The sequence below is a fragment of the Sus scrofa genome, chromosome 2, assembly GCF_000003025.6.
Source record: "Sus scrofa isolate TJ Tabasco breed Duroc chromosome 2, Sscrofa11.1, whole genome shotgun sequence".
NCBI lineage: Eukaryota > Metazoa > Chordata > Mammalia > Artiodactyla > Suidae > Sus > Sus scrofa.
In genome coordinates, this window is record NC_010444.4 from 463,424 (window position 1) to 486,095 (window position 22,672).

The 22,672-nt window shown below is 63.1% G+C and overlaps 2 protein-coding genes across 7 annotated transcripts; one reads left to right on the forward strand and one right to left on the reverse strand.

The window, feature by feature from the left end:
• TALDO1 (transaldolase 1) lies at positions 1,358-9,413 on the forward strand. Its single transcript, NM_001244935.1, is given in 8 exon segments — positions 1,358-1,491; positions 5,762-5,885; positions 6,886-6,993; positions 7,092-7,223; positions 8,342-8,517; positions 8,600-8,797; positions 8,978-9,123; positions 9,216-9,413. Coding segments are annotated over 8 exon segments (1,014 nt in total). The 5' UTR covers positions 1,358-1,394; the 3' UTR covers positions 9,249-9,413.
• Positions 9,343-21,186, reverse strand: GATD1 (glutamine amidotransferase like class 1 domain containing 1). Of its 6 annotated transcripts, none has more exons than XR_001304371.2 (8): positions 20,775-21,186; positions 15,428-15,504; positions 14,743-14,848; positions 14,319-14,426; positions 13,231-13,325; positions 12,671-12,792; positions 12,325-12,436; positions 10,867-12,246 (listed from the first exon to the last, which is right to left on the reverse strand). XR_001304371.2 is itself a non-coding variant. In XM_013989841.2 (8 exons), exons 1-8 carry the CDS (start codon positions 21,169-21,171, stop codon positions 12,240-12,242), a joined length of 996 nt encoding a protein of 331 aa, XP_013845295.1. In that variant the 5' UTR covers positions 21,172-21,186; the 3' UTR covers positions 10,867-12,239. The 6 variants fall into 6 exon arrangements, 5 of the variants coding, with proteins under 5 accessions (XP_020938225.1, XP_013845295.1, XP_005652839.1 ...); XM_013989841.2 differs by having other exon boundaries at positions 12,671-12,764; XM_005652782.3 differs by lacking the exon at positions 20,775-21,186 and adding an exon at positions 17,194-17,308 and having other exon boundaries at positions 12,671-12,764.

A 22,672-nucleotide genomic window follows, 5' to 3' on the forward strand; every position in this document is an offset into this window, starting at 1 on the left:
GGTGGATTCTTAACCCACTGCACCATGGCAGGAACTCCAGAGAATTTTTTTTTTTTTGCTATTTTAGGGCCGCACCTGTGACATATATGGAGGTTCCCAGGTTAGGGGTCAAATCCCAGCTGCAGTCGCCGGCCTACACCACAGCCACAGCAATAAGGGATTCAAGCCTCATCTGTGGCCTACACCACAGCTCACAGCAACGCCAGACCCTTAACCCACTGAGTGAGGCCAGGGATCGAACTCGAATCCTCATGGATCCTAGTCGGGTTTGTTAACCACTAAGCCACAAAGGGAACAAGAAAATTTGTTATATATTTAAATTTTTCTCATCGTGCCACTTTATTTCACACTTCTGAAGTTAGTACCATTTATCTGGGGCAGATTCCCAGAGGTGGGTTCCCAGAATGAAAGGCAGGGGAGACAGGGACCCATCCTGGGACTCAGGTTCTGGAGAAAATGGAACAAGCCCTGAATTAAAGCCACCTCACGTCTCCTAGCCCCTCCCCTGGCACCAGGCCTGTCTGACCTAGTGAGGCCAGGCGAAGAGGCCAGACCGACCGGGAGGACATGCATGCTGGGCGCCCATGCACAGGAGCACCACGCTCCCAGCACACCCCGGCCGCCTGCCCCTTGCGAAATGCGCCCTGACTGCGGGGAGCCACTGTCCCACACCGTGTCAGGGGGACAAAGGCCCTTTTCATTGTCCCCGGAGGCGGGGCGGCCCAGATGCAGGGTGTGAAGGGACTCCGCTTGCCCGAGGTCGGGTTTAAGGCCTCCGCCTTAACTCTGTGGATCCCCGTGGACCCTCACTCCAACTTTCCCAGCGTCCGACAGAGGAGGGAAGTGACGGAGAGCGCCCATCGGGGGTCGCACCGCTCGGGGCCGCGCGTCACTCGGCAGGGCATGGCTTCGGGGGCACTGCCCTGGGGACACACCGCTCCGGGCATCACTACTCCCAAGTGCACGTCGCTGGGGCAGGGCGCATCACTACGGCGCGTCGCGGGCGGAGCGCGCGGAACTCAGCGCTCCGGGGGGCGGCGCATCGCTGCGGGGGTGCAGCGCTCCGGGGATCACTGCCCTCAGGGGCGCATCACTGCGGAATTACGGCTCTGGGGATCACTGCCCTCAGGGGTGCATCACTGCGGAATTACGGCTCTGGGGACCACAGGGCGGGAACACAGCTCCGGCGGGCTCAGGGCCCGGGAGGCCGCCGGGCTGGGGCGCGCCCCGCTGGGGCGGCAACGCCCGGGGGCGGGGCGCCGCGTCTCGGGGGCGGGGCCTCGCCCTGGCGTAGCTGCGCACGGCCCGCCCTCCCGCGCCGCGCTCGGATTGGCCGCGCCCGAGGGCAGGGCCCGCGGGGCATTGTGGGCCGCCCGCTCCCGCCCCCGCTCGCCATGTCGGGCTCCCCGGTGAAGCGGCAGAGGATGGAGAGCGCGCTGGACCAGCTCAAGCAGTTCACTACCGTGGTGGCCGACACGGGCGACTTCAACGGTGAGGGCGCGCGGGGTCCCGGGCTCCGGGAGCGGGCCGGGCGGCAGCGCGGGGCTTCCTGCTCGCAGAGCGCCGGCCGGTGCGGTCCGGGAGGGGAACCGGGGCGAGCGGGCGCGGCGTGCGAGGGAGAGGCGCTGCGAAGGTCGCCCCCGCTCCCTCTCCGCCCCCTGTTCCTGACCCCCTTCTCCCTCCCGCGCCGTCCTCGGCCGCCCTTGCCCCGCCCTGCCTCCCGCGGTTCCCCGCCCCTCTTCTCCCTCGGCCCCCGCCCTCGGCGTTCCCGGCCCCGCTTTGCCCTCGGCCCGAGCCGGGGGTCTGCCCCAGGACCCAGCTCGCGCGGAGCCCGGCGCCTGGGTTTCCTCCGAGCTGCCCGCTCTGAGCCGCCAGTGGGTCAGTGTGTCAGGGGACGGTGCCCAAGTGCTTTGATCTGGAAGAGACTCCAGGTCCACCTGGAGCTGACTCAGGGGATCCGTTTGTGGTTACACAAGGCAGTTCCAGCGAATGTTGATCGCTGAGCGGGAGCAGGAGTTCCGGGCCCAGAAAGACCAGAAACTGCGAATGACACCACCTGCTTTTGACACCACCATGACACCACCTGCTTTTGAAACCTCCTGTTGCACACACTTCCCACCTCTGCTCAGGGGACAGCTGTGCACGCTGGTGGCCGTGGCCAGGGCGGGCCAGTTAGAGGTGAACCACGTGGGGCCAAGAAACTGCGGGGGTAAAACCCGGTGCGCGGAGGACAGCAGAGCTTCTTCAAAACCTAGATTTGGATCATGTCCCTTTGAGAGACCTGGGGGGACCTAGCTCTCCTGCCCTCTGCAGAGCCCAGGCGACCTAAACGTCCATTATCTGTGGCTGTGAACAATTAAGATTTTCAGGAAAGCCACGAAACTCTGTGGGGCACACAATACAGAAGGGACTTCCTCCCTTTTCTGCTTTCTCATGCTGACTTGAGAAACAGGCTTTAATCCCTCTTTGGTAACTCGGAGGCTTTATCTGGCAGAGCCTGGGAGAGTGAGTAAGCGTGTTTGGCTGCTTAAGTGTAAAAGTTGGAGATAGCATGGGCTTGAGTTTACCCTGTGCTTTAAACCAGATGGCCTCGCCTGTTTTCCATTGGGTCTCACTGGCAGCAGCCACAGGATGGTTCCTTGGCTGCACCCTGCGTTAGTGTAGGGCCACCAAGGCGGGCTGGGTCCTGGGGAATGGTAGCTTATTTTATCCTCCCCCCTTTTTTCTCTTTTTACAAACACCTAAATCCAACTGCTAACATTTAAAAGTTTTAAATGGGGAGTTCCCGTGGTGGCTCAGTGGTTAACGAATCCGACTAGGAACCATGAGGTTGCAGGTTCGATCCCTGGCCTCGCTCATTGGGTTAAGGATCTGGCATTGCCGTGAGCTGTAGTGTAGGTTGATGACGCAGCTCGGATCCCACGTTGCTCTGGCTCTGGCGTAGGCCGGCGGCTACAGCTTCAATTAGACCCCTAGCCTGGGAACCTCCATATGCCGTGGGAGCGGTCCTAGAAAAGACAGAAGACCAAAAAAAAAAAAATAATAATACAAGTTTTAAGTGAATGTTAACTATTTTATTAAAAAAATACACCTGTTGGAGTCCCCATCGTGGCTCAGTGGAAATGAATTTGACTAGTACCCATGAGGACACAGGTTTGATCCCTGGCCTTGCTCAGTGGGTTAAGGATCCAGTGTTGCCATGAGCTGTGGTGTAGGTTGCAGATGCGGCTGGGATCTGACATGGCTGTGGTGGAGGCCGGCAGCTGTAGCTCTGATTTGACCCCTAGCCTGGGAACTTCCATAGGCTGTGGGTGTGGCCCTAAAAAGACCAAAAAAAAAAAAAACAAAAACCAAACACCCAAAAGCATTTGTCGAAGTTGCCTTGCGGCTCAGCAGGTTAAGCATCTGGTGTTGTCACTGCAGCAGCTCAGGTCGCTGCTGGGCTTGGGCCCAGATGGTGAATCCTCTCCTTGATGAGGTATATCCATAAATACTACGCAGTTATAAACAGCGCATTTGATTTTGTGGGCCTTTTATGAACTGAAGGTTCTTATTTTGGGGAGTCACGGGCTTCTCTGAAAATGTAACCAAAGCTGTGGAGGGATTCCGTGGTGGTTAAGGACCTGGCATGGTCACTCTGTGGCATGGGTTTGATCTTTGGCCTGGGCATTTCTTTTTTTGTTGTTGTTGTTGTTGTTGTTGCTATTTCTTGGGCTGTTCCCGCGGCATATGGAGGTTCCCAGGCTAGGGGTCCAATCAGGGCTGTAGCCACCGGCCTACGCCAGAGCCACAGCAACGCGGGATCCGAGCCGCATCTGCAACCTACACCACAGCTCACGGCAACGCCGGATCGTTAACCCACTGAACAAGGGCAGGGACCGAACCCGCAACCTCATGGTTCCTAGTCGGATTCGTTAACCACTGTGCCACGACGGGAACTCCTAGCCTGGGCATTTCTGCCTGCCAAGGGCATGGCCAAAAGAAAGCTGTGGGATTCCCCGTTGTGGCTCACTGGGTTAAGAACCTGACTAGTGTCCATGAAGATGCGGGTTCGATCCCTGGCCTCACTTACTGGGTTAACAATCCGGCATTGCCACAAGCTGCAGCGTAGGTTGCAGATGTGGCTTGGATCTGGCATGGCGGTGGCCGTGGTGTAGGCTGGCAGCTACAGCTCTGATTCGACCCTTAGCCTGGAAACTTCCATATGTTGTGGGTGCAGTCCTAAAAAAAAAAGCTGTGGCCGCTCTTCCCGGAACAACACCCTACCGCAAGCTTTGCATCAGTTTAAGGGTCCCTGAAGCCAGAAACCCATCTGCTGACCCCAAATATGCCTTAGTGTTTCGTTGTTTGTTTTCCTGGGGTTTGTTGTTGTTGTTGTTGTTTTGGTTTTTTTTTTTTTTTTTTTTTTTGCTTTTTGGGGCTGCGTCCGTGGCATGTGGAGGCTCCCAGGCTAGGGGTGTTATCAGAGCTACAGCTGCCGGTCTATACTACATCCACAGAAATGCGGCATCCGAGCTGTGTCTGCGACCTACACCACAGCTCACGGCGACACCAGGTCCTTAACCCACTGAGCAAGGCCAGGGATTGAACCCGCAATCTCATGGTTCTATCGGATTCATTTCCGCTGCACCATGACGGGAACTCTTTGGTTCTGCTTTCGATTTTGTTAAAAGTCGCCTTTATCAAGACATAATAATTTTCTCCAATGAAAGGCACCGGCACCGTATTTGCCGCATTACTCTGGGTTTTGACGCACCTGTGTGAGCGCCACTCTTGGGCATTTTTTCCCACCTTGTCATTTTGAAATAATTACAGACTTACAGGAAGTTGTGAAATTAGCCCACGGAGTCCCATGAGTCCTTCCCCCATTGTTCCCCAGCGGTGACATTTTATGTGACTGATGCGACGTCAGAACCAGGAATTGGCCCTCGAGTGACGCTGAGCAGGCTGCAGGCTAGGCTCCGAGTTCACTGGTTTCCGCCTGTTCGGCTCTGTGGCGCCTGACAGCTGCCTTCCTTCCCTGCTCTCCGTCTCTGTAGTTTGGCATCAAAGATGCTTCCAGAGCTCCCTGGTGGTGCAGCAGGTTAAGGATCCATCATTGTCACTGCTGTGACTCGGGTCCCGTCCCTGACTCGAGAACTTCCACGTGTTGCCGTCAAGGCCAAAGCAACTTGTCTGACTTGACACGGCTAATCCTGGAGGCTGAGTGGTAGGGCGACCAAGAGCCCTGGGCAGCCTGGGATCCCCAAGCCGATTAGCGAGAAAGAACTCTTATGTTAAGAGAGGATAGTTGGTGGAGTTCCCGTCGTGGCGCAGCAGAAACGAATCCAACTGGGAACCATGAGGTTGCGGGTTCCATCCCTGGCCTCGCTCAGTGGGTTAAGGATCCGGCATTGCCGTGAGCTGTGGTGTAGGTCACAGATGTGGCTCAGATCCTGTGCTGCTGTGGCTGTGGTGCAGGCCAGCAGCTGTAGCTCTGATGAGACTCCCAGCCTGGGAACCTCCACCCATATGCCCTGGGTGCGGCCCTTAAGAAAGAAATAGTTCAAGATCTGTGTCCGGTCCCCCGGGGCCATCCTGGGCTCCAGCACCTCTCCCAGCCGCCTCCCTCCTCTCGCCGTGGTGGTGTGCAGACCGCTGCGCCGGGCACAGAAGACACTCCAGGCTCTGCGGCTGTGTTGTGGGCTTCCGGGGGTTGTCTCGGGTCTGGGTGGACGCGAGCGCTGCACTGACTGTCCTGCTTTCCAAAATTACTTCCCAGCCATCGACGAGTACAAGCCCCAGGATGCCACCACCAACCCTTCCCTGATCCTGGCCGCCGCGCAGATGCCCGCCTACCAGGAGCTGGTGGAGGAGGCCCTGGCCTACGGCAAGAGGCTGGGCGGGTGAGCGCCCCGGGCCCAGCAGCCCCCCGCTGTGCGGGGCTCCCCTCCTGACTCAGTCCTCAGGTGTCTGAGACTCCGGAGGCAACGCCGTGTTCCTGTTTATCTTTGTCGGCTTTGCTGGCCGACATTGACACGTGGCAGACAACACGCATCGCGAGTAAACAGCTGAGTTCTGTTTGCAGGAACACCTCTGTCCAGATGCAGGATGTTGCGCCCCAGCAGCCCCCTTTTGGTAGCCAGTCTCCCCTTCCTGGCGACCACAGACCTGCCTCTGGCATCGCGTTATCCCTGCACCGCGTTCCTGGCTGAGAGCACGGAGCGCACGGCCCCATGTGTTCTGGTAAAGGTTGGCAGCAGGCAGCCACGGCCCAGCCCCGTCTTGGGGCGCCTCCTGGAAGGCTCCCCGGGCCTCCCTCAGCCCCAGACCAGCTCTCCTCCCTGTAGATTGGCCTTTGCTGGTGTCATTTGAAATTCTCGGGATCGCGCTCAGCTGAGTGGCCCTGCAGGGAAGCGGCCCCTGGCAGTAGCCGCCCAGGCTGGCCTGTTCCTTTCTGGCACTGCCATGTGCTGAGGTCAGATGGTCGTGTGACAGTTGTTCTGCCCACTGGACCTGCCCTGCCCTCCTCCAAGAGCACCTGTCTGCTGCTTCCTGTCCCCTCTGTCCCTTCCTGGCATTCCTGGAACTGGTGACGAGGCGGAGCCCTTCATGGTCACCAGACTGCCCTGTCCAGCCCCTGCCGGTTCTCACCCAGGATGTGTAGGCTGGAGACCTTTCTGGTCCACTGTGAGCAGCGGGCGACTTCCAAGAGCTGGGAAAGGCCTTTTTCCCCCAAGGTGAAGGGCCTTGGTTCGGGAAGAGGAGCAGGCTGTGGAGGTGGAGGGTGTCTCGGCGGCTGCACAGCGTGAACGCGCCCACCAGTCGTGCCTGGACAGAGCCGTTTTGTAAACTCTGCTTTTAAAGCTAGCAAGCGTCTAACCTGATTTTCCCCTGGAATTTCAGGTCACAAGAGGAACAGGTTACAAACGCTGTCGATAAGCTTTTTGTGTTGTTTGGAGCCGAAATCCTCAAGAAAATTCCAGGCCGAGTATCCACGGAAGTGGATGCCAGGTAAAGGGTCCCCACGGAGCAGCACGGCTGCTCCCGGGCCTTCCCGCCGAGGGCGCCCTGCGGCTCGCGGGCGGCCCCTCACGGCCCTGCCCTCGCAGGCTCTCCTTCGACAGGGATGCCATGGTGGCCCGCGCCCGGCGCCTCATCGAGCTCTACAAGGAGGCCGGGGTCAGCAAGGACCGCGTCCTCATAAAGCTGGCGTCCACCTGGGAAGGCATTCAGGCGGGAAAGTGAGTGTGCCCGGGGCGGAGCCGCCCTGTGCCCTGCCCGCCGGGTCGTCCTTGTGGCTTCCGCCAGCACTGCGGAACGGGGTTGGCACCGGAAGCTCCCCTGGCGCCCCACGCAGCCGGGAATGCATGGCCGTCTCCCTGTCACCTGCGTGTCCCCCCACCCCCAACCTCGTGCCCTGGGACACGCCTGTTCGGGGCTGCTTCAATAAGCTGCACGAGGCCCGTGGCTTCCCTTGCTTGGCGCTGCTTGAGGTTCACACGTGCTGCGTGTCGGGGCTGCGGTCCTTCTAAGGCTCGTGTGTGCATCTTACGAGTCTGCCCTTCGGGGACAGGCGGTGGCTCCTACCCTCGGAGCAGTTGTCATGCGCGCCTACCTGAGCAGAGGTCCTGGTGCTGTGGTCACTCGGTGTTGGCGGTCAAAGCTGCCCTTGTTTTGCGGGGAGGGGGGCACCTGCAGCATATGGAAGTTCCCAGGCAAAGGGTCGAATGGGAGCTGCAGCAGCCGGCCACAGCCACGAGGGATCCAAGCTGCGTCCGTGACCCACGCCACAGCTCATGGCAACGCTGGTCCCAACCCAGTGAGTGAGGCCCGGGACCCAACCCACACCCTCACGGATACTCGTTGGATTCGATATTGCTGCACCACAGCGGCAACTCCAGAGCTGCCCTGCTTGACCCTTCAGTCAAGTGCCAGAGGCGCCTCTAAAACGGTCCGTTGGGATGGGGGCTTGTGGCTGGGCTCAGCCCCTGGCATGTGGCAGAGTGGCCGCGGCCCCGTTGTCAGGGTCGATCCCAGGGGGCATGTGGACTTCCTGCAGGGGCGCTGGGGAGGGTGCGGGCGGCCCGAGCTGCCCTCTGTGGCGAGCAAGGGGCCTGGTCTGAGCCCAGGACACAGCCGGGCTCTCAGGGGACCTCTCACCCTTGGCCCTGTTGTCCCATGTGAGTTTCGCAAAGGAATTCTGATCACTCACAACCCACTCGCCGGAGAAACGCTGGGAAGATTCCAGATTTGTTGGCAGCCAGGGTGGAACGACCCTGTTCCTGCCCGGGTGCCGCCTGGGAGGGACGGCCTGGCACAGGCTGCCCTGCCGCCCCCGCTCACCCCTCTTGCCCCCCAGGGAGCTGGAGGAGCAGCACGGCATCCATTGCAACATGACGCTGCTCTTCTCCTTCGCCCAGGCCGTGGCCTGCGCCGAGGCGGGGGTGACGCTCATCTCCCCCTTCGTGGGCCGCATCCTCGACTGGCACGTGGCCAACACGGACCAGAAGTCCTACGAGCCCCTGGAGGACCCCGGTGAGCCCCCTGGGGCCGGGAGGGGGCCCGGGAGGGGCGCGGGGCCGGGGCCGATGTGGCAGCGCCCGCCTCGCCCTCGCAGGCGTGAAGAGCGTCACCAAGATCTACAACTATTACAAGAAGTTCGGCTACAAGACCATCGTCATGGGCGCCTCCTTCCGCAACACGGGCGAGATCAAGGCCCTGGCGGGCTGCGACTTCCTCACCATCTCGCCCCAGCTCCTGGGGGAGCTGCTCAAAGACACCAGCAAGTTGGTGCCCATGCTCTCGGCCAAGGCGGGTAAGCCCCACCCCGCCTCAGGCCCCGTGGGCACGCCTGCACCCCCACCACCCGAGGGTGTGCGCCATAGAGCCGACCCCCGGCACGGGGCGGGGGGCCGGGTCTCCAGCCAGGGCGGGGCCGCACTGGGCTGTGGAGCCACAGAGCAGCCCTGAGCAAGGCTCGGGCGCGTGTCCCCAGCCCAGGCCAGCCCCCTGGAGAAGGTCCACCTGGACGAGAAGGCCTTCCGCTGGCTGCACAACGAGGACCGCATGGCTGTGGAGAAGCTGTCGGACGGGATCCGCAAGTTTGCCGCAGACGCCGTGAAGCTGGAGCGGATGCTGACGGTGAGAGCCGGGTTCCGGGTGGCTGTCGGGCGGGGCCGCGGGGCGGCCAGCAGCCCAGAGTGCGCACCGGCTCACCGCCCCGCCGCCCCTAGGAACGAATGTTCAGCACAGAGAACGGCAAATAGCGCGGCGCCCAGGTGGGAGCGCAGAGCTGCGCCGACGACGGGGAGCTGGGCTCTAACTGCACACGCCTTCTGAGGAATTCTGCATTTTCTACTAATTGGAGCGGGGACGAATCACAGATTCCTGATTGTCAAATTCTGCTCGGCACATTAAAGCCATCCCTTTTCCCTCCTGGTGCTTCATTTCCCACACCGACTGCAGCCTGGGCTGGCGGAGGCGGGCTTGAAGCAAGAGCCCCGCCAGGGCCCCAGGCAGGGGTGACAGACCCTCGCCTGGTCGAGGGCCCGCTGCTGGGCGGTGACCTTGACACAGGTCTGGCCCCACCTGAGTGCTTGCTCTGTGCCAGGAGCCCCCACTGGCCCCCAGGGCATGCCCGTGGAGTTGGGCGGGAGGGTGCCAGGCCCCTGTGGAAGCTGCTCAGGGCCTCCTGGGTGTGCAGGTGCCCCAGCCAGGCCCTCCCTCCTGTCTCTGTTCCACCTGCCCTGGGGCTGAGGTGAGGCACAGGCGCTGGGGTCCACGTGTAGCCATGGTGCCCCCTTGTGGGCACTGCAGTGCCCTGGCCACCAGCTTCAAAATCTCCCACCACACCCTTTGGACTTTGCAAGGGACAGGTGTGCTGCACTGGGAAGGGCCCAGTGGGGGTGATGGGGGTCCACTGGGTGCCCCTCCCGCCCCTGCGACCAGCCTCTGTTCTTGAACCGTGAGCAGGGACACGGATCTGGGTGAGGTGCCGGGACCACAGCCCCCAGGTGCAGAGGGGGCCCGGCTGGACCTCCAGGTTAGCGCCTGGGGACCTCAGTGTCCACACAGGCCTGGGTCTGGCCAAGGGCCCATGGGGAGCCCCCTGCCCTCCCAGGCAGCCACCGTCCCTCCCCTGCCTGGGACGCCTTGCCAGGCTGGGCTTGTTCCCAGGTACGGGGCTCACCACAGGTGAGCAGGGCTCCCTGAGCCCCCTCGGCTGGGGGTGGGGTCCGGGGCTCCAGAGCCTTCTCCAGCCGTCCTCCCCCAAAGCAGGGGCAGGCACCACCTCAAGCCATCGGAATAGCCGGCTCGGCCTGGCCCCACCCATCCTGGTGCTTGGGTTCGGTGGGGACTGGGCACCCACCTCAGGGACCTGCTGAGGGGGGCCCTGCCCAGCCCTGTCCTCCCTCCCTCCCCGAGCGGGTCAAAGGCCTGTGCCCCAGCAGGACTCGGAGGTCTGCACCCCGCCCAGCCCGGGGCCTCAGGATGTACAGGAGGCCCCTGCCCACCCGAGCTCCAGCCTCGGGACACCACCATCCCCGAGAGGACCTGCCCCGTCCCCCCCACAAACCACCCAGGGAGTTTTCTCCTCCTCCACCCCGGTCTTGTCTCGCGGCACGACCTCTGCCGAGTCACTGTTGCACACGTGCCATCAGGACTTCACCCTGGGAGTGCAGTGGGCCAAGGACCCGCTGCGGTGTGGTGCGTGGAGACCCCGTCCCTGGCCGGGAACTTCCACGTGCCATGGGTGTGTCTGGAAGAGACTGTTTTCTGGCCGAAGGCTAGTCCATCGTCCGGACATCCCTGCTGTCCACTCGGAAGAGCAGCCACTTACGGAAAAGCCGCAGCAGACGACCCCAGGGACAGTCACACTCCGTCTCTGTGGAGGTCTAGGTTTTTATTTCTTTAGGGCAGACTGGGCATGTGGGAGCCCCAGAGGGCACGGGTGCCCACACTCAGCGACCATCTTCCCAGGCTCCTGTCCTCCTTCCAGCCCCTACCCCCCCCCCACCACCACCCATCCCGGTGCCCTGAAACGGGAGGCCCCGCAGAGCCCCTGGGTCTGCATCTGGCCCGTCACAAAGCAGCTCTCTGCAGACGACACAGGATTGGGCCCCCAAGCTGTCTCCTTAAAAAAAAACCTTTCATCCAGAGCAGGCCGTAACCACGGGACAACTGCAGGCCCGGGATGCCAGAGGCCTCACAGCAGGGCTGGCCAGGCCCACCGTGGACAGAGCTGGCCAGCAGGTGTCAGGGGCTCTGATCCTGGGAACGTGGGAAACGCTGGACAGAAAGGACAGTGCATGGACTTCCCTGGTGGCCCAGCAGTTAAGCACCTGGCGTTGTCACTGCTGTGGCACAGGCTCCGTCCCCGGCCCGAGCCCACAGCCACGCCACAGGAGGGAAGTGGCCTCGGACTCAGGGCCCTGCCTCCTCCCCTTTCGTTACGAGGGGTTGGATAAGGGTGACAGGAAAAGGTAAGGGACACGCATGGAGGCCAGCAGCTCCAGAGGGCCCAGCCGAGGGCCAGGCCAGGCGCCCCAGAGAGGCTAGAGATGCCTGGCTGCAGAGGGAGCCAGCTGGCTGGACAGCCGCCTGGCACCCCTGGCAGAGGCCTGTCCGGGGCCTGAGAGGTGAGGACTGCCTGCCACCCCAGGTCAGCCACGCTCATGGCCTCCTTCCCAGTGAAGCTCACGCCCGTCGTGGCTGCTGTGAGACAGGCAGAGCAGCTGCAAAGCTGGGCTCGGGGCACCACCTGGAGGCCACTTGGGCAGGGCCCTGCGTCCCAACTGTTTCTCTCAACGTCAGGAGGGACACGGTGACACGGAGATCCACCCGGGCCTGACATGGGGTCACCGTCAGGTCTGACACCAACCAGAGGCCCCTCCCCCCCGGCGGGGCCTCCGGAAGCCCTGGCCGCCACTGCCCAACCGGCAGGCCCCCCCCAGGCTTCGGAAAGGCTCAGGCTCTGCTCCCCACTCCGGGCCCCACAGCCCACTCGCTCCGTGGAACACGCAGGATCTCAGGGACCTCGTGGCAGCCAAAGCAGCACCTGGGCCCTGACACCCCCCCCCCCAGAAGGTGTGGCGTCAGGGCTCAGCCTCCCCAGGGCTAGCACCCCGAGAGCCCTCCAGAAACCCCACCAGGCCAGGCCGGGATGTCACGGAGGCAGGGTCCCTGAGGCCTGAGAGTCCAGCTGCCCGGGGGGCGTCCAGGATGTGTGCAGGTGGCAGGCTCAGTTCAGGGCCGCCTCACTTCCTGCAGGACAGAAGCCAGATCAAGGCTGGGCCATCGGTGGCAGGATCCCGCCCGCCACCCCGGCCCAAGGGCCCTCACCGGCTGCCACAGAGGAAGAGCAGGTTCTGCACGGCCGGGACGGTGGAGCCGGCGTTCTGGCCCGTAACGAGGTGGCGGTCCAGCACGACGTGCACGGCGTCAGGCTGGCTGGCTGCAGGGGACCCCGAGGGCGCAGGCCTCAGGCCCTTGCTGCGCCAGCTCCCAAGACCCACAGTCCCCCCACCCCACTGCCCCCCAGGGGCTGCTGGACCCACAGGTGGCCTCTGGCGCTCAGGGGCGAGTCCGAGGTGCTGGCCTCTGAGGTCCACCCGAGACTCCGCTCCCAGAGATGGGCCTGGCCTGGCCGGTGCTGACCACCACGGCCTCGTGCAGGCGCCCCACTCACCGCTGAAGCAGGCGCCCGCGTCCTTCGCAAAGTCCTCCACGATCAGGGGCAGGTGGGCGAAGCCGGGCGCCCGGACGAGCTCGTACACAGAGGGCTGTGGGCGAGGGTGTGTGCTGGCGATGCTGGGGGGAGAACGCCCCCAGCATCGGGGCAGATGGGTGACCAGAACAGGCTGGGCAGGTGGCCTCGGGGCTGAGCCCTTTGGTGGTCAGAGAGCTGGGGGTGGGAGCTGCAGCCGCCCCCAGGCGCCACACAAGCAGCCCTGGGAGGCCTGCTGCTCTCCTGAGCCACAGGCCAGGCTGGCCCCGTGCAGCCCCCTGCCTCCCCTCTGTCCGTTAGACCGGCCCCAGGACCCTTACCCCGGCTCCCTGTCCAGCGGGCCCTCCGCCCAAGTGGCGGCGCCACTTTCTTGGACCCGAAAGAAGTCCAACACTCCACAGGCACGAGGCCTTGACGGAGCCCTGCCCGCCCCCCGGGGCTGGAACGCTGACACCCCCACCTGGGCAGGTGACTGCTGCCCCCCCCAGAAGTGACCCTGGGCCCCCCAGCAGTGCACTCACCCCTGTGACGCTGTAGCCTTGGAACACCCAGGATCTGTCCTCATTGGTGGCACAGCAAAGGGCAGCCACGCCATGGCCCACGGCGCAGATGGGCTCTGGGAGGAGGGGCAGGGCCAGCCTGAGGCCATGGAAGCCACCCAGGGCCCCTGCCCCTGCCTCTCCCCCACCCCAGACGCAGAACCAGCATCCGCTTAGAGCCCAAACCGCCTCGAGTCGTTTTAGGCGCCAAAAAAGCAGACACAAGGAGTGCGTGGAGGGGTCAACGGTGACGGCGATGACCCGGGCACCCACCCTCTGCCCTCCAGGCTGACAGCACAACCAGCACGGCCGACACCCTGCTGCCGCTGACCTGGGAGCCTCCCCTCCTCCACATGCAGCAGCGGGGAGGCCCCGGCCCCCAGGTCCCTCAGGGCCTCTGGAGCCGTCCCCCTGGCTCCGAGCCCTCCCCCCGGAAGGCAGCCTGGCACAAGTGCGTTCCCACGGCTAAGGCGGCCAGGACAAAGGCTGCCTGTCCAGACCCTGCTGGGGACAGGAGGCCCTGTTCCCACCAACAAAGGCCGCTGTGTGGAGCCCCTGGGTCTGTCTGCCGGGCCCTATTGAGCATATCCCACCCCCGTCCCACCGGCCTGCCCATCACAGCCCAAGGCCAGGCCAGGGCAGCGCCACGTCTCCTCAAAGCAGACCTCCCAGCCCCCGCTGGCCTCACAGCCCCAAGCCCACCAGGGACAAAGCCAGCATCCTGCCTGCCCACCTCCAAGGCAGGGGAAGAGGGGGCATCCGCAGCCCCCAAGGGAACCAGGCAAGGGACCGCAGGGGGCAGCAACCCGATGGGCACAAAGTCAGGGCACGGCCCGTCCCCATGCACACGCGCATCAAATTATCCTGTCCACTCACTGCTCAGAATCAGAGCCTGTCCAGCTACCAAAACAACCTGCCACCTCCAGCCACCGAGATGAACCCTGCGCTCCAGGCCACCGCCACCCACGCCCCTCGGCCGGGCACGCTCCTGCCTCTCCTCCCTGTTAGTGGAGGCCCATTTTCCATGAATCTGCACACCGACCCCACCCCCAGTCCCAGGAGCCACCTACTGCTCTCGGCGCAGAAGTGCTGCAGGATGCGAGCCAGGGACCCGCTGCTGGCCAGGTCGGCCAGGGCCCCAGGACAGCTGGGAATCAGGAGGGCATGGTACCGGGCACCTGGAGGGGACCACAGGCCCGTCAGTCAGACAGCAAGGTCACTGGCTGGGACCAGGCCCTACTCGGCCACCAGCTGGGCTCCCTCTGCTCCTATGGCCAGAGGCCATCCACGGTCTTTCCCCACGCGGTGAAGGCTCTGAGGCCCAGCAGCCAACCGCATGTGCCCCAGACCCAGCCCGGGATGCAGGACCGGATGCTGCCCTGGGGTCACGGAGCCCACGGCAGGCCTGGAGTGCTCCAGGGACTGAGCAAGAGAGGCTCTGGGGCCATGAACCAAGCTAGAAGCCCACCCACCCGGACCCTCCAGGCGCCTGACCGTCGATGGACTCGAGCTTGGCAGGGCTGGCGTAGGCCTTGAGGCGGAAGTCCTGCACCCAGCGCGCATTGCTCTCGTTCACGTCGACGAAGTCCAAGGTCTTCCCCTGTGGGAGCCAGAGGCCAGGGTCAGCACCGGACGCCCCGGGCCTGGCGTTCCGGGATGCTGACAAGGGCTGGGAGCAAGAGCTGCCCCACGGGACAGAGGCACTTGACAGCCCAGCCCCTCAGCAGGCCCTGCCACACTCAGCCTCCTCCGACGCCTGCCTGGCCCTCAGTCCCCCACCTAGAAAATGGCAGCAAGTGTCCCTTACCTCGGGGGTGACACTGGAAACGTGCAGTGACAAACACCTAACAGGTCACTGCTGTGACCCTGAGCCCAGGCCAGGGGTCCTCCCGATGGAAGGTCCGCGCCACTCTCACTCGCATGAGCAGACGCCAGCCCAAAGGTCTCAGTGCCCAGAGAATGGGCACCAGAACGTCCAGGTGCCTCCAGGGTCCCAGGCCCTTGGCCCAAGCTGGCCCCCTGGGGGTGCACACCGACCCTGGGCTCCTCACTCCCCAGGGAGTGGCAGCTCCCTCCTGGCCAAGTCCCCAGGAAAGCAGGGACCCTGCGGGACTCAACTGAGAAGAGGGAGCCACGGACCCAGCTAGAGCTCTGCACACCCCGACCCCCAAGGACTCACCCCAGGGGTGGCCACCTGCAGGTTGAAGGCAGCGCTGGCCAGTGTGAAGCAGTGGAGGAAGGACTGGGCCGACACACCTGTGGGAACAGGGCTGCTGAGTGCAGGTGCCACAGCAGCCCCCCCAGCCCTGGGGGCAGGAGGCAGCCCGGACACCCTGGGCAGGGCTTCTCCCGGCCCCAGACCACCCTGAGAAGCAGCCCCTTACCCCACATCACGCCAGGGCTCACCTCTCACATTCTTGGGGCAGCACCCCCGGCCCCCTCATCCCCCAAGGTGGACCCACTCCGAAGCCCGACCACTAAAGCCCTTTCCAGAAGCCAAACCCAGTACACTCGGCTCATCCACTCACCAAACCACCAGGCACCGACACCCCCCCTACCCCGCCCCAGTCCAGCAAGAGAGGAGCAGCAGTGAGCGAGGCCCCCGTCAGTGCAGGTGGGGCCACAGTGAGTGGCAGCTGGAAGGTGGGCATAGGCCGGGGATGTGGCCTGGCCCTGGCCTGAGGACACTGCTCTCCTCCCTCCAGCTCCTGGATCCTGCCCACCTGCCCGTGCCCAGCCCCCTTCTGCGCAGGCCACTGGCTGCTGGGAGCTGAGGCCCCGCCAGGGCTGTGGGCTTCTAAAGGGACTTAATCTGTATTCTCCCAGCTTTATTTTAATTTAATCCAGCGACCCAACCCCTAAACCTCATCTTGGTCTTTATCCACTCTTATGAATTAATACATGCTCATTCATCATAAAGAATCCAAAACTAAGCAGAGACAGTCTCCCAATTCTGCCTCCCAGTTCCTCCAACCCTGCCACCTCCGCCTGCTTTGCCTCGGGGTGCCCGCTCATCCTGCCCACAGAGCCTTTTTGGAGCTGAGCCCTCAACCCATGTCACCTCTCGTCCTCAACATCCATTCCCGGTGGCACAGCCAAGTCAGGGCGACCCCTCCTCACCCTGAGCCTGCTCGCGCCAGCCGCCTCTGAAGGTAACCCCCGACCTACCTCTTCAGGACTGAACGCCACCCTCAGTGGCTCACCCGTGAACTCCCCATGCGGAGGGTGGGCGCTCCTCAGTTCCTCCATCCTTCCTCCGGAGCACCCAGCCCAGGGACCCTGGGACTCCCCAGGGACCCCAAGGCCCGAAGCCCTCTCTGCCTCCCCACGTGGGCAGCCACAGACGTCAAAGTGGAGACAGGCTGCAGAGTCGGACCCTCGGTCCCAAGCCTTGCTCTCCACCTACCCGATTCGACCCCCGCTGGTCACGCCCCTCCGAGACGGAAGAAGAAAGGTGAGGACCCGGCAAGGGCTCGGATCAGCGCCAGGCGCTTCATCCTCTCGTGCTCTCCCTGCTGGCGCCTGGAGGCCCTTGACCGGGTCGGCGCTGGCCACCGCGGACCCCCCAGCGACGCCGCCCTGAGCCCACCGGGCTCTCCCCGCGCCTTTACCACGCGGCAGGCCTCTGCCCCGCACGCCCGCCGGCCCGCGACAGCCTCCTCTCCCTTTTCCCACCCTCACCCTCCAGGCTGGGTTCCAGGCCCGCCGGCAGCGCGGAGGTGGAGGACGCCAGCTCGCGACGCTGCTCGGAACACCCCGCCCCGGCCTCCCCGCGTCCCCGGGGCAGCGGCGGAGCAGACTCGCCCCGCGGCGGGCCGCCCTCCCCGGCCCCCTCTCCACCGAAGCCGGGCCCAGGGCCCCTTCGGAAGCTCCCCGAAACCGCGCCAGGGCGGAAGCGCTCGCGGCGGGCGGCCCCCGGCCCCGCCCCGCTCGCGCGAGACTCACCCTCGGCAGCGCCGCTGGCCACGAGCAGGCAGGCGGGCCGGCTCGGGAGCCGCTCGGACGCCATGGGCTCGGCGGCAGCCGGCGCGGCCTGCGCGTGCGCGGCGCGCGGCGCCGTCACGTGCCGCCGCCGCCTGGGGGCGGGGCCTGAGCTGCGCCCGGCGCGTGCGCCGTCCCGCCTTCCGCCCCGCCTCTCCTTCCCCTCCCATCCCGGTCCCGGTCCCTTCCGAGGGCCGCCGCCGTCGCTGCGACACCGCGCCCTTCCCCCGACACTGTCCGCTCCGTGGCCCTGGCGGACCTGCAGCGGGGGGTCTGAGCTTGCCCGCAGCACTGCAGGAGAGGCCCCCGAGGGTCTTCCCGGACCAGATCCCTCAGCAGCCCTGAGCGGGCTCCTGGCCCGACTCGTGCTTGCCGTAGGAACGCTGGTCCTGCCCCCTTTCCTCCTCGTTCCTTTCTCTGGCGAGGGGACAGCTGGGGCAGAGGCTTGACCCGGGAGAGAAGAGCCTGCCTCGTGGCCGAGTGTCCCTCCTCGTGGATCAAGGTGTCCTGTAAATGAAGCCCCTCCCCGTGGATTTTGACATTTAATCTTCTGTCACCGAGAGCCCCCTGTGTCACCCTCTGTGTTGGCACTCGGGACACAAGATGAAAGGCCAGGGACAAAGTGCTCTGCCCACCGGGGCTCGTGTCCTGGGTGGGGCTGGACGGTGGATCCTGGAGGGTGACTGAGCAGTTTCCCAGTGGATGAGAAGTGCCGTCTGTGGTGGGCCAGGGCCACGGGGAGAGGAGAGGCAAGAGAGGGTGGGAGCTCTGTGGAAATGTGAGGGCTCGTCCATCCAAGGAGGCAAAGGCTTGAGGGAGGAGCCCCCTGAGCCCTGTGGCTCCAGGCAGAGGACTGGGGCTGCGCTGGTGGGTCCAGGTGAGGGCAGGGCTCTGGGCCCAGAGACCAGAGACCAGGGAGGGGTTTGCAGGTGTCCATGGAGGTGGGGGTGGAGTGGGTGGTTGGGGCGGCAGAGAAGTTTCAGGGTCACTGTGGTTCAGCTGAGTGTGTGGAAGCATGTGGGTGTCCCTTCCTGAGATGGGGATGCTTCAGGGCCCCTGAGCTTGGAAGGAAAATCAAGGTGCCGTGGGCAGAGGAGGTGCGTCCAAAGGAGCTTTTCCCTAGAGGGTCGAGAAGACAGTCGGGGGGCGGGGCGTACAAGTGGGGTTTTAAGGCCTGGCTAGAGGGAGGGGAGGCCCACCAGCTGGGTTAGAGAGCTGGCCCCACCCCTTGAGCCCCACAGGCCACTGTCCATAACCCCCCCCCAGCTGTGGGAGGGCCATCCGCCACACTGACTCTAAAAACCTTGTCATGGAGTTCCCACTGTGACAGGGGTCCCAGGGCCGATCCCTGGCCTCATTCAATGGGATAAAGGATCTAGCCGTGCTGCAAGCTGTGGTGTAGGTTGCAGATATGGCTCATATTCGACCCCTAGCCCGGGAACATATGCAGTGGGTGCGGCCCTGGGGAAAAAAAAAAAAAACACAAAAAACAAAAAAACCCCACCTTTGTCATAGGCAGGAACTGCTGAAGTGGGCACGTCTAGGCCAAGGTTCCAGCCGGTGGCCCCTTCTCCTTCCCACCCCCACCTCCAGCGAGCGAGGAGGGGCCTATCAGGCCCAGCCGTAGGGCCAAGCAGCAGTGCACACCCGGGCACACTGGTGGCTACTCCAGGGCCGTGAGAGCAGGTGCCTCTGGGGGCAGAAACGGGAAGGCCTCAGAACCAGAGGGGTCTGCAGCGAGCGGCCCAGGCCCGGGCAACAGTCTCCTGGGAAGGGTATAGACCTCGGGGAGCCCCTTCCCCATCCTGCCGAGCCTCCTGCCAGAGCCCTTGCCCTGGGTCACCGGTGGGGTGTGGGCTCACCCACCTCCCTGGGTATCTTCCAAGTGCTGTTCAGGTACCCTTCCATCCAACTCTACCAGGCAGGGGCTGGTGCAGCTGGGGAGGCCTGGGCTGGGCACAGGGCCTCTGCTGTTCGGGGTTGTGGTGCCCTTGAACTTGGGCCCTTGCACTTGTTGGGGACCCTGAGGCACACGTCCTGTTGTCCCGCACCAGTGTTCCATGCCTGCCTGGAACTTGCTCTTGCTGCAAACTAAGAGTTGGGCGAGTGGGGGGCAATTCCTGGGGGACTTTCTTTCCTTCTTTTTTTGCTTTTTAGGGCCGCTCCTGCTGCATATGGAGGTTCCCGGGCGAGGAGTCAAATCGGAGCTGCAGCTGCCGGCCCACATCACAGCCACAGCCACGCCAGATCTGAGCTGCGTCTGCGACTTACACCACAGCTCACGGCCATGCCGGATTCTTAACCCGCTGGGCAAGGCCAGGGATCGAACCTGCAACCTCATGGTTCCTAGTCAGATTCACTTCTGATGCACCACAACAGGAACTCCTTTTTTTTTTGGCCACACCTGTGGCATGTGGAAGTTCCCGGGCCCCAGGATCGAACCCATGCCACAGAAGCAACCCAAGCCACAGTAGTGACAACACCAGATCCTTAAGCCGCTGGGCCACATGGGAACTTCCTAGGGGATTTTTTTTTGCCTTGTGGGGTTGGCCAATGCCTCAGATCACCTGTTTCCTCCTCTGGCAACTTCCTTTTTTTTTTTTTTTTTTTTTTTGTCTTTTTATGGCTGCACCCTTGGCATAGGGAAGTTCCCAGGCTAGGGTTTGAATTGGAGCTATGGCTGCCAACCCACAGCACAGCCACAGCAACGCAGGATCTGAGCTGTGTCTGTGACCTACACCACAGCTCACAGCAATGTCAGACCCCCAATCCACTGATCGAGGCCAGAGGTCGAACCTGCATCCTCATGAATATGAGTCAGATTCGTTATCACTGAGCCACAACGGGAGCTCCAACTTCCTCTTTTGGGAGCGTGCCCGAGCCTTTCCTACCTTTGAAATGTTGGAGCTCCTCTCTGCTCGTTAACTCCTAACTGTTCCTCAAAGCCCATGGGCACCAAGTCACTCTCTACCCAGTATTCCTTTTTGAGAACACCCCCCCCCCAACAAGATTGCCCTGTGTCCCTATGTTAGCTCAGCCTGACAGCTGAGTGGGCCTCCCCTACAAGGGCTTGGGGTTGAGGCTGTCTCGGGGCGGCATCCTGGGCGGCCGGCAGAGAGGGCTCCATGTCCTGGCCTCAGGTGCAGCCCTCTTCCCAGCAGGGCTCAGGCCCCTCGGCTTCAGGCTCTCTCCTGGCTGAGGCTGGACTGGGTGGGGTCCGGAGACGTAGGCCCCATGCCTTAAGCATGGGGCTGCTGAGGCCAGGGCAGCCGCCAGGAGCACAGGGCGGGGCATCCGTGGTACCTTGTGGGGTGGGACTGGCTAGTTCCACCGTGGCGCCACAGGCTGCCAGGGCCTGGCCAGAAGAGGTCAGGGCTGGGGCGATGGGACAGGGAGGCAGGCTCTGTCCCAAGCCGTCCCATCCCAATGCCTAAGACATCAGGGCAGGTGCAGCAGACGCCTAGAAGGATCCAGGGGTCGGTCTGAACGGGGTTCCCCTTAAGCACGCCTCCAGCTACCGCTGTGCCGCAGGGGACTCGACTTACCCAGGCTTCGTTCCACGTGCTGGGGGAGGGTCCCAGGGATGTCACACCAGCGCTGTCCGCCACACCGCAGGGACAAGCGTCTCTCCTTCTGGGGCGGGGAGGCGGGTGCTGGCAGTGGGAACCTCGCTCCGCTTAGCAGCCCTCCTGCAGCCAGCAGCAGCTGAAGGGCCCAAGACACTGGGCAGGAAGCCCAGGCACACCACACCAGCCACTGGGCTGCAATGAGCCTCTGCCTGCCTGGCCCGGGGACCTCTCCGGGCCACAGGGGGCACCGAAGTCCTAGCCAGAGGCCAGGGCAGGGCCAGAGCAGTGAGTCCACTGGCCCAGTGGAGGAAGAGGCTCTGGGAGCGCCCACCTGGCTGTGCCCAGGAGTCGGGCGAGCAGGGACCTGAGGCATACCCTACCCGCGTCACCCAGGAGCACGTTCCAGAGCGCGTGTCCCCAAAGGGGAGTCACACACACGTTTTTACCTTTATGGGCTGTCCTGCAGCACATGGAGTTCTCGGGCCGGGGGTCTGATCTGAGCCACAGTTGCCACCAAAGCTGCAGCTGTGGCAACACTGGATCCTTAACCCCCTGTGCCGGGCCGGGAAGGAACCCGCGTCCCTGCCGTCCCTCCCAAGACGCCATCGAGCCCGTGGCACTGCAGCGGGAGCCAGTTACATGCTTTTGAGGGAAGAAAGGGCACGAGAGAGAAAACCAAACGTCACCCCATCTTCTTCCTCGTGAAAAGGTGACCCCACGTGTGACAGGACACAGCCTGGCAGCCCTAGTGTGGTGGGGGCAGCCGCCCTCTGTGCCCAGCCTATGGATCCCTCTGTCCCCGAGATTCGAGATGCTGCTGTCTATCTGAGTGCTCCTGGCTTTCAGATGTCTTTGTAAATTCCAGAGGGATTTGCAGTGTGTATCTTCTTTTTTTTTTTTTTTTTGCCACACCCAAGGCATGTGGACACTCCCAGGCCAGGGATCGAAACTGCACCACAGCAGTGACCCGAGCCACTGTGGCGACAAAGCCAGATCCTTAATTCACTGAGCCCAGAGGGACTCTCGGTCTGTCCTTTCTGTACACGGAATACCTTTTCTCTCTGGTGTTCTGTTTAGGCCCTTAAAGTCGTTCTGTAATAAAAGTAACTTAACGTAGCCCTGGGCGTCCCCAAGAGGTTCTTGTTTGTGTTCTCATCACTTTGGCGGCATCCTCACGCTGCTCGCACTTCGGGACACTGTGAACCAGAAGCCGAACATCAGAAAACCCACACGGGGCCCAGCGGAACCTCCGCTACGCAGTACCAACTTTCCCAGGGAGAGGGTGTGTGGACGCTGCAGGCAGGCCCTGGCTGTGTGGAAAGGGACAACAGGAGACAAAGTCACCACAGGCTTGAGGGGACCGTCCGCTTCCCGATTCTAGGCCAGCCGACCTGCTGGGAAGGAAAGAGTACGCGCTCTCTAGCTTGCTCCGCACAAAACCTAAGGGCCGGATGGGTTCGAGGCCTAAGTAAAGGCCGAGAGGATTAGAGCAGAGCAAGGGAGCACAGGCTCTCACCGCGATTCCAGAAGCTTGCTGGGCAAGGGGGACAGTGCCACGAGTGGGAAACGGAAACAGACTGAGAGGCGAGCCCGCCACCAAATGAAGATGAGTGCCATTTGGCAAAGGCTTGGGACACAAAACACATAAGGAAATGCAGCCAGTGAATGAGGAGGAGGGTCCCTCAACAGGAAAACTGACAGATGGCCCCAGCAGGAACAATCACAAAAAGCAAAAAGGCCCAGACGGCCAAGAACCTAGTGAGGAGCAGCCGTTGGCTCAGCACAAACAGAAACCATGTGACATGCCAGCTTCCCCCGCCAGGCAGGCTCTGCAACCTCCAGGGCGTTCTCCGGGCGAGGGGAGTGCTGCCCTC

What these genes read in the sequence shown, in the direction of transcription:
- GATD1 (XM_013989841.2), bottom strand. Translation starts at nt 21,171, where the DNA reads ATGCCTCAGGTCCCTGCTCGCCCGACTCCTGGGCACAGCCAGGTGGGC. An exon ending in CAAGCTCGAGTCCATCGACG is followed by an intron (nt 14,427 to 14,742) that starts GTCAGGCGCCTG and finishes GGTCCCCTCCAG; the next exon opens with GTGCCCGGTACCATGCCCTC. An exon ending in AAGGCTACAGCGTCACAGGG is followed by an intron (nt 12,765 to 13,230) that starts GTGAGTGCACTG and finishes CCTCGCCCACAG; the next exon opens with CCCTCTGTGTACGAGCTCGT.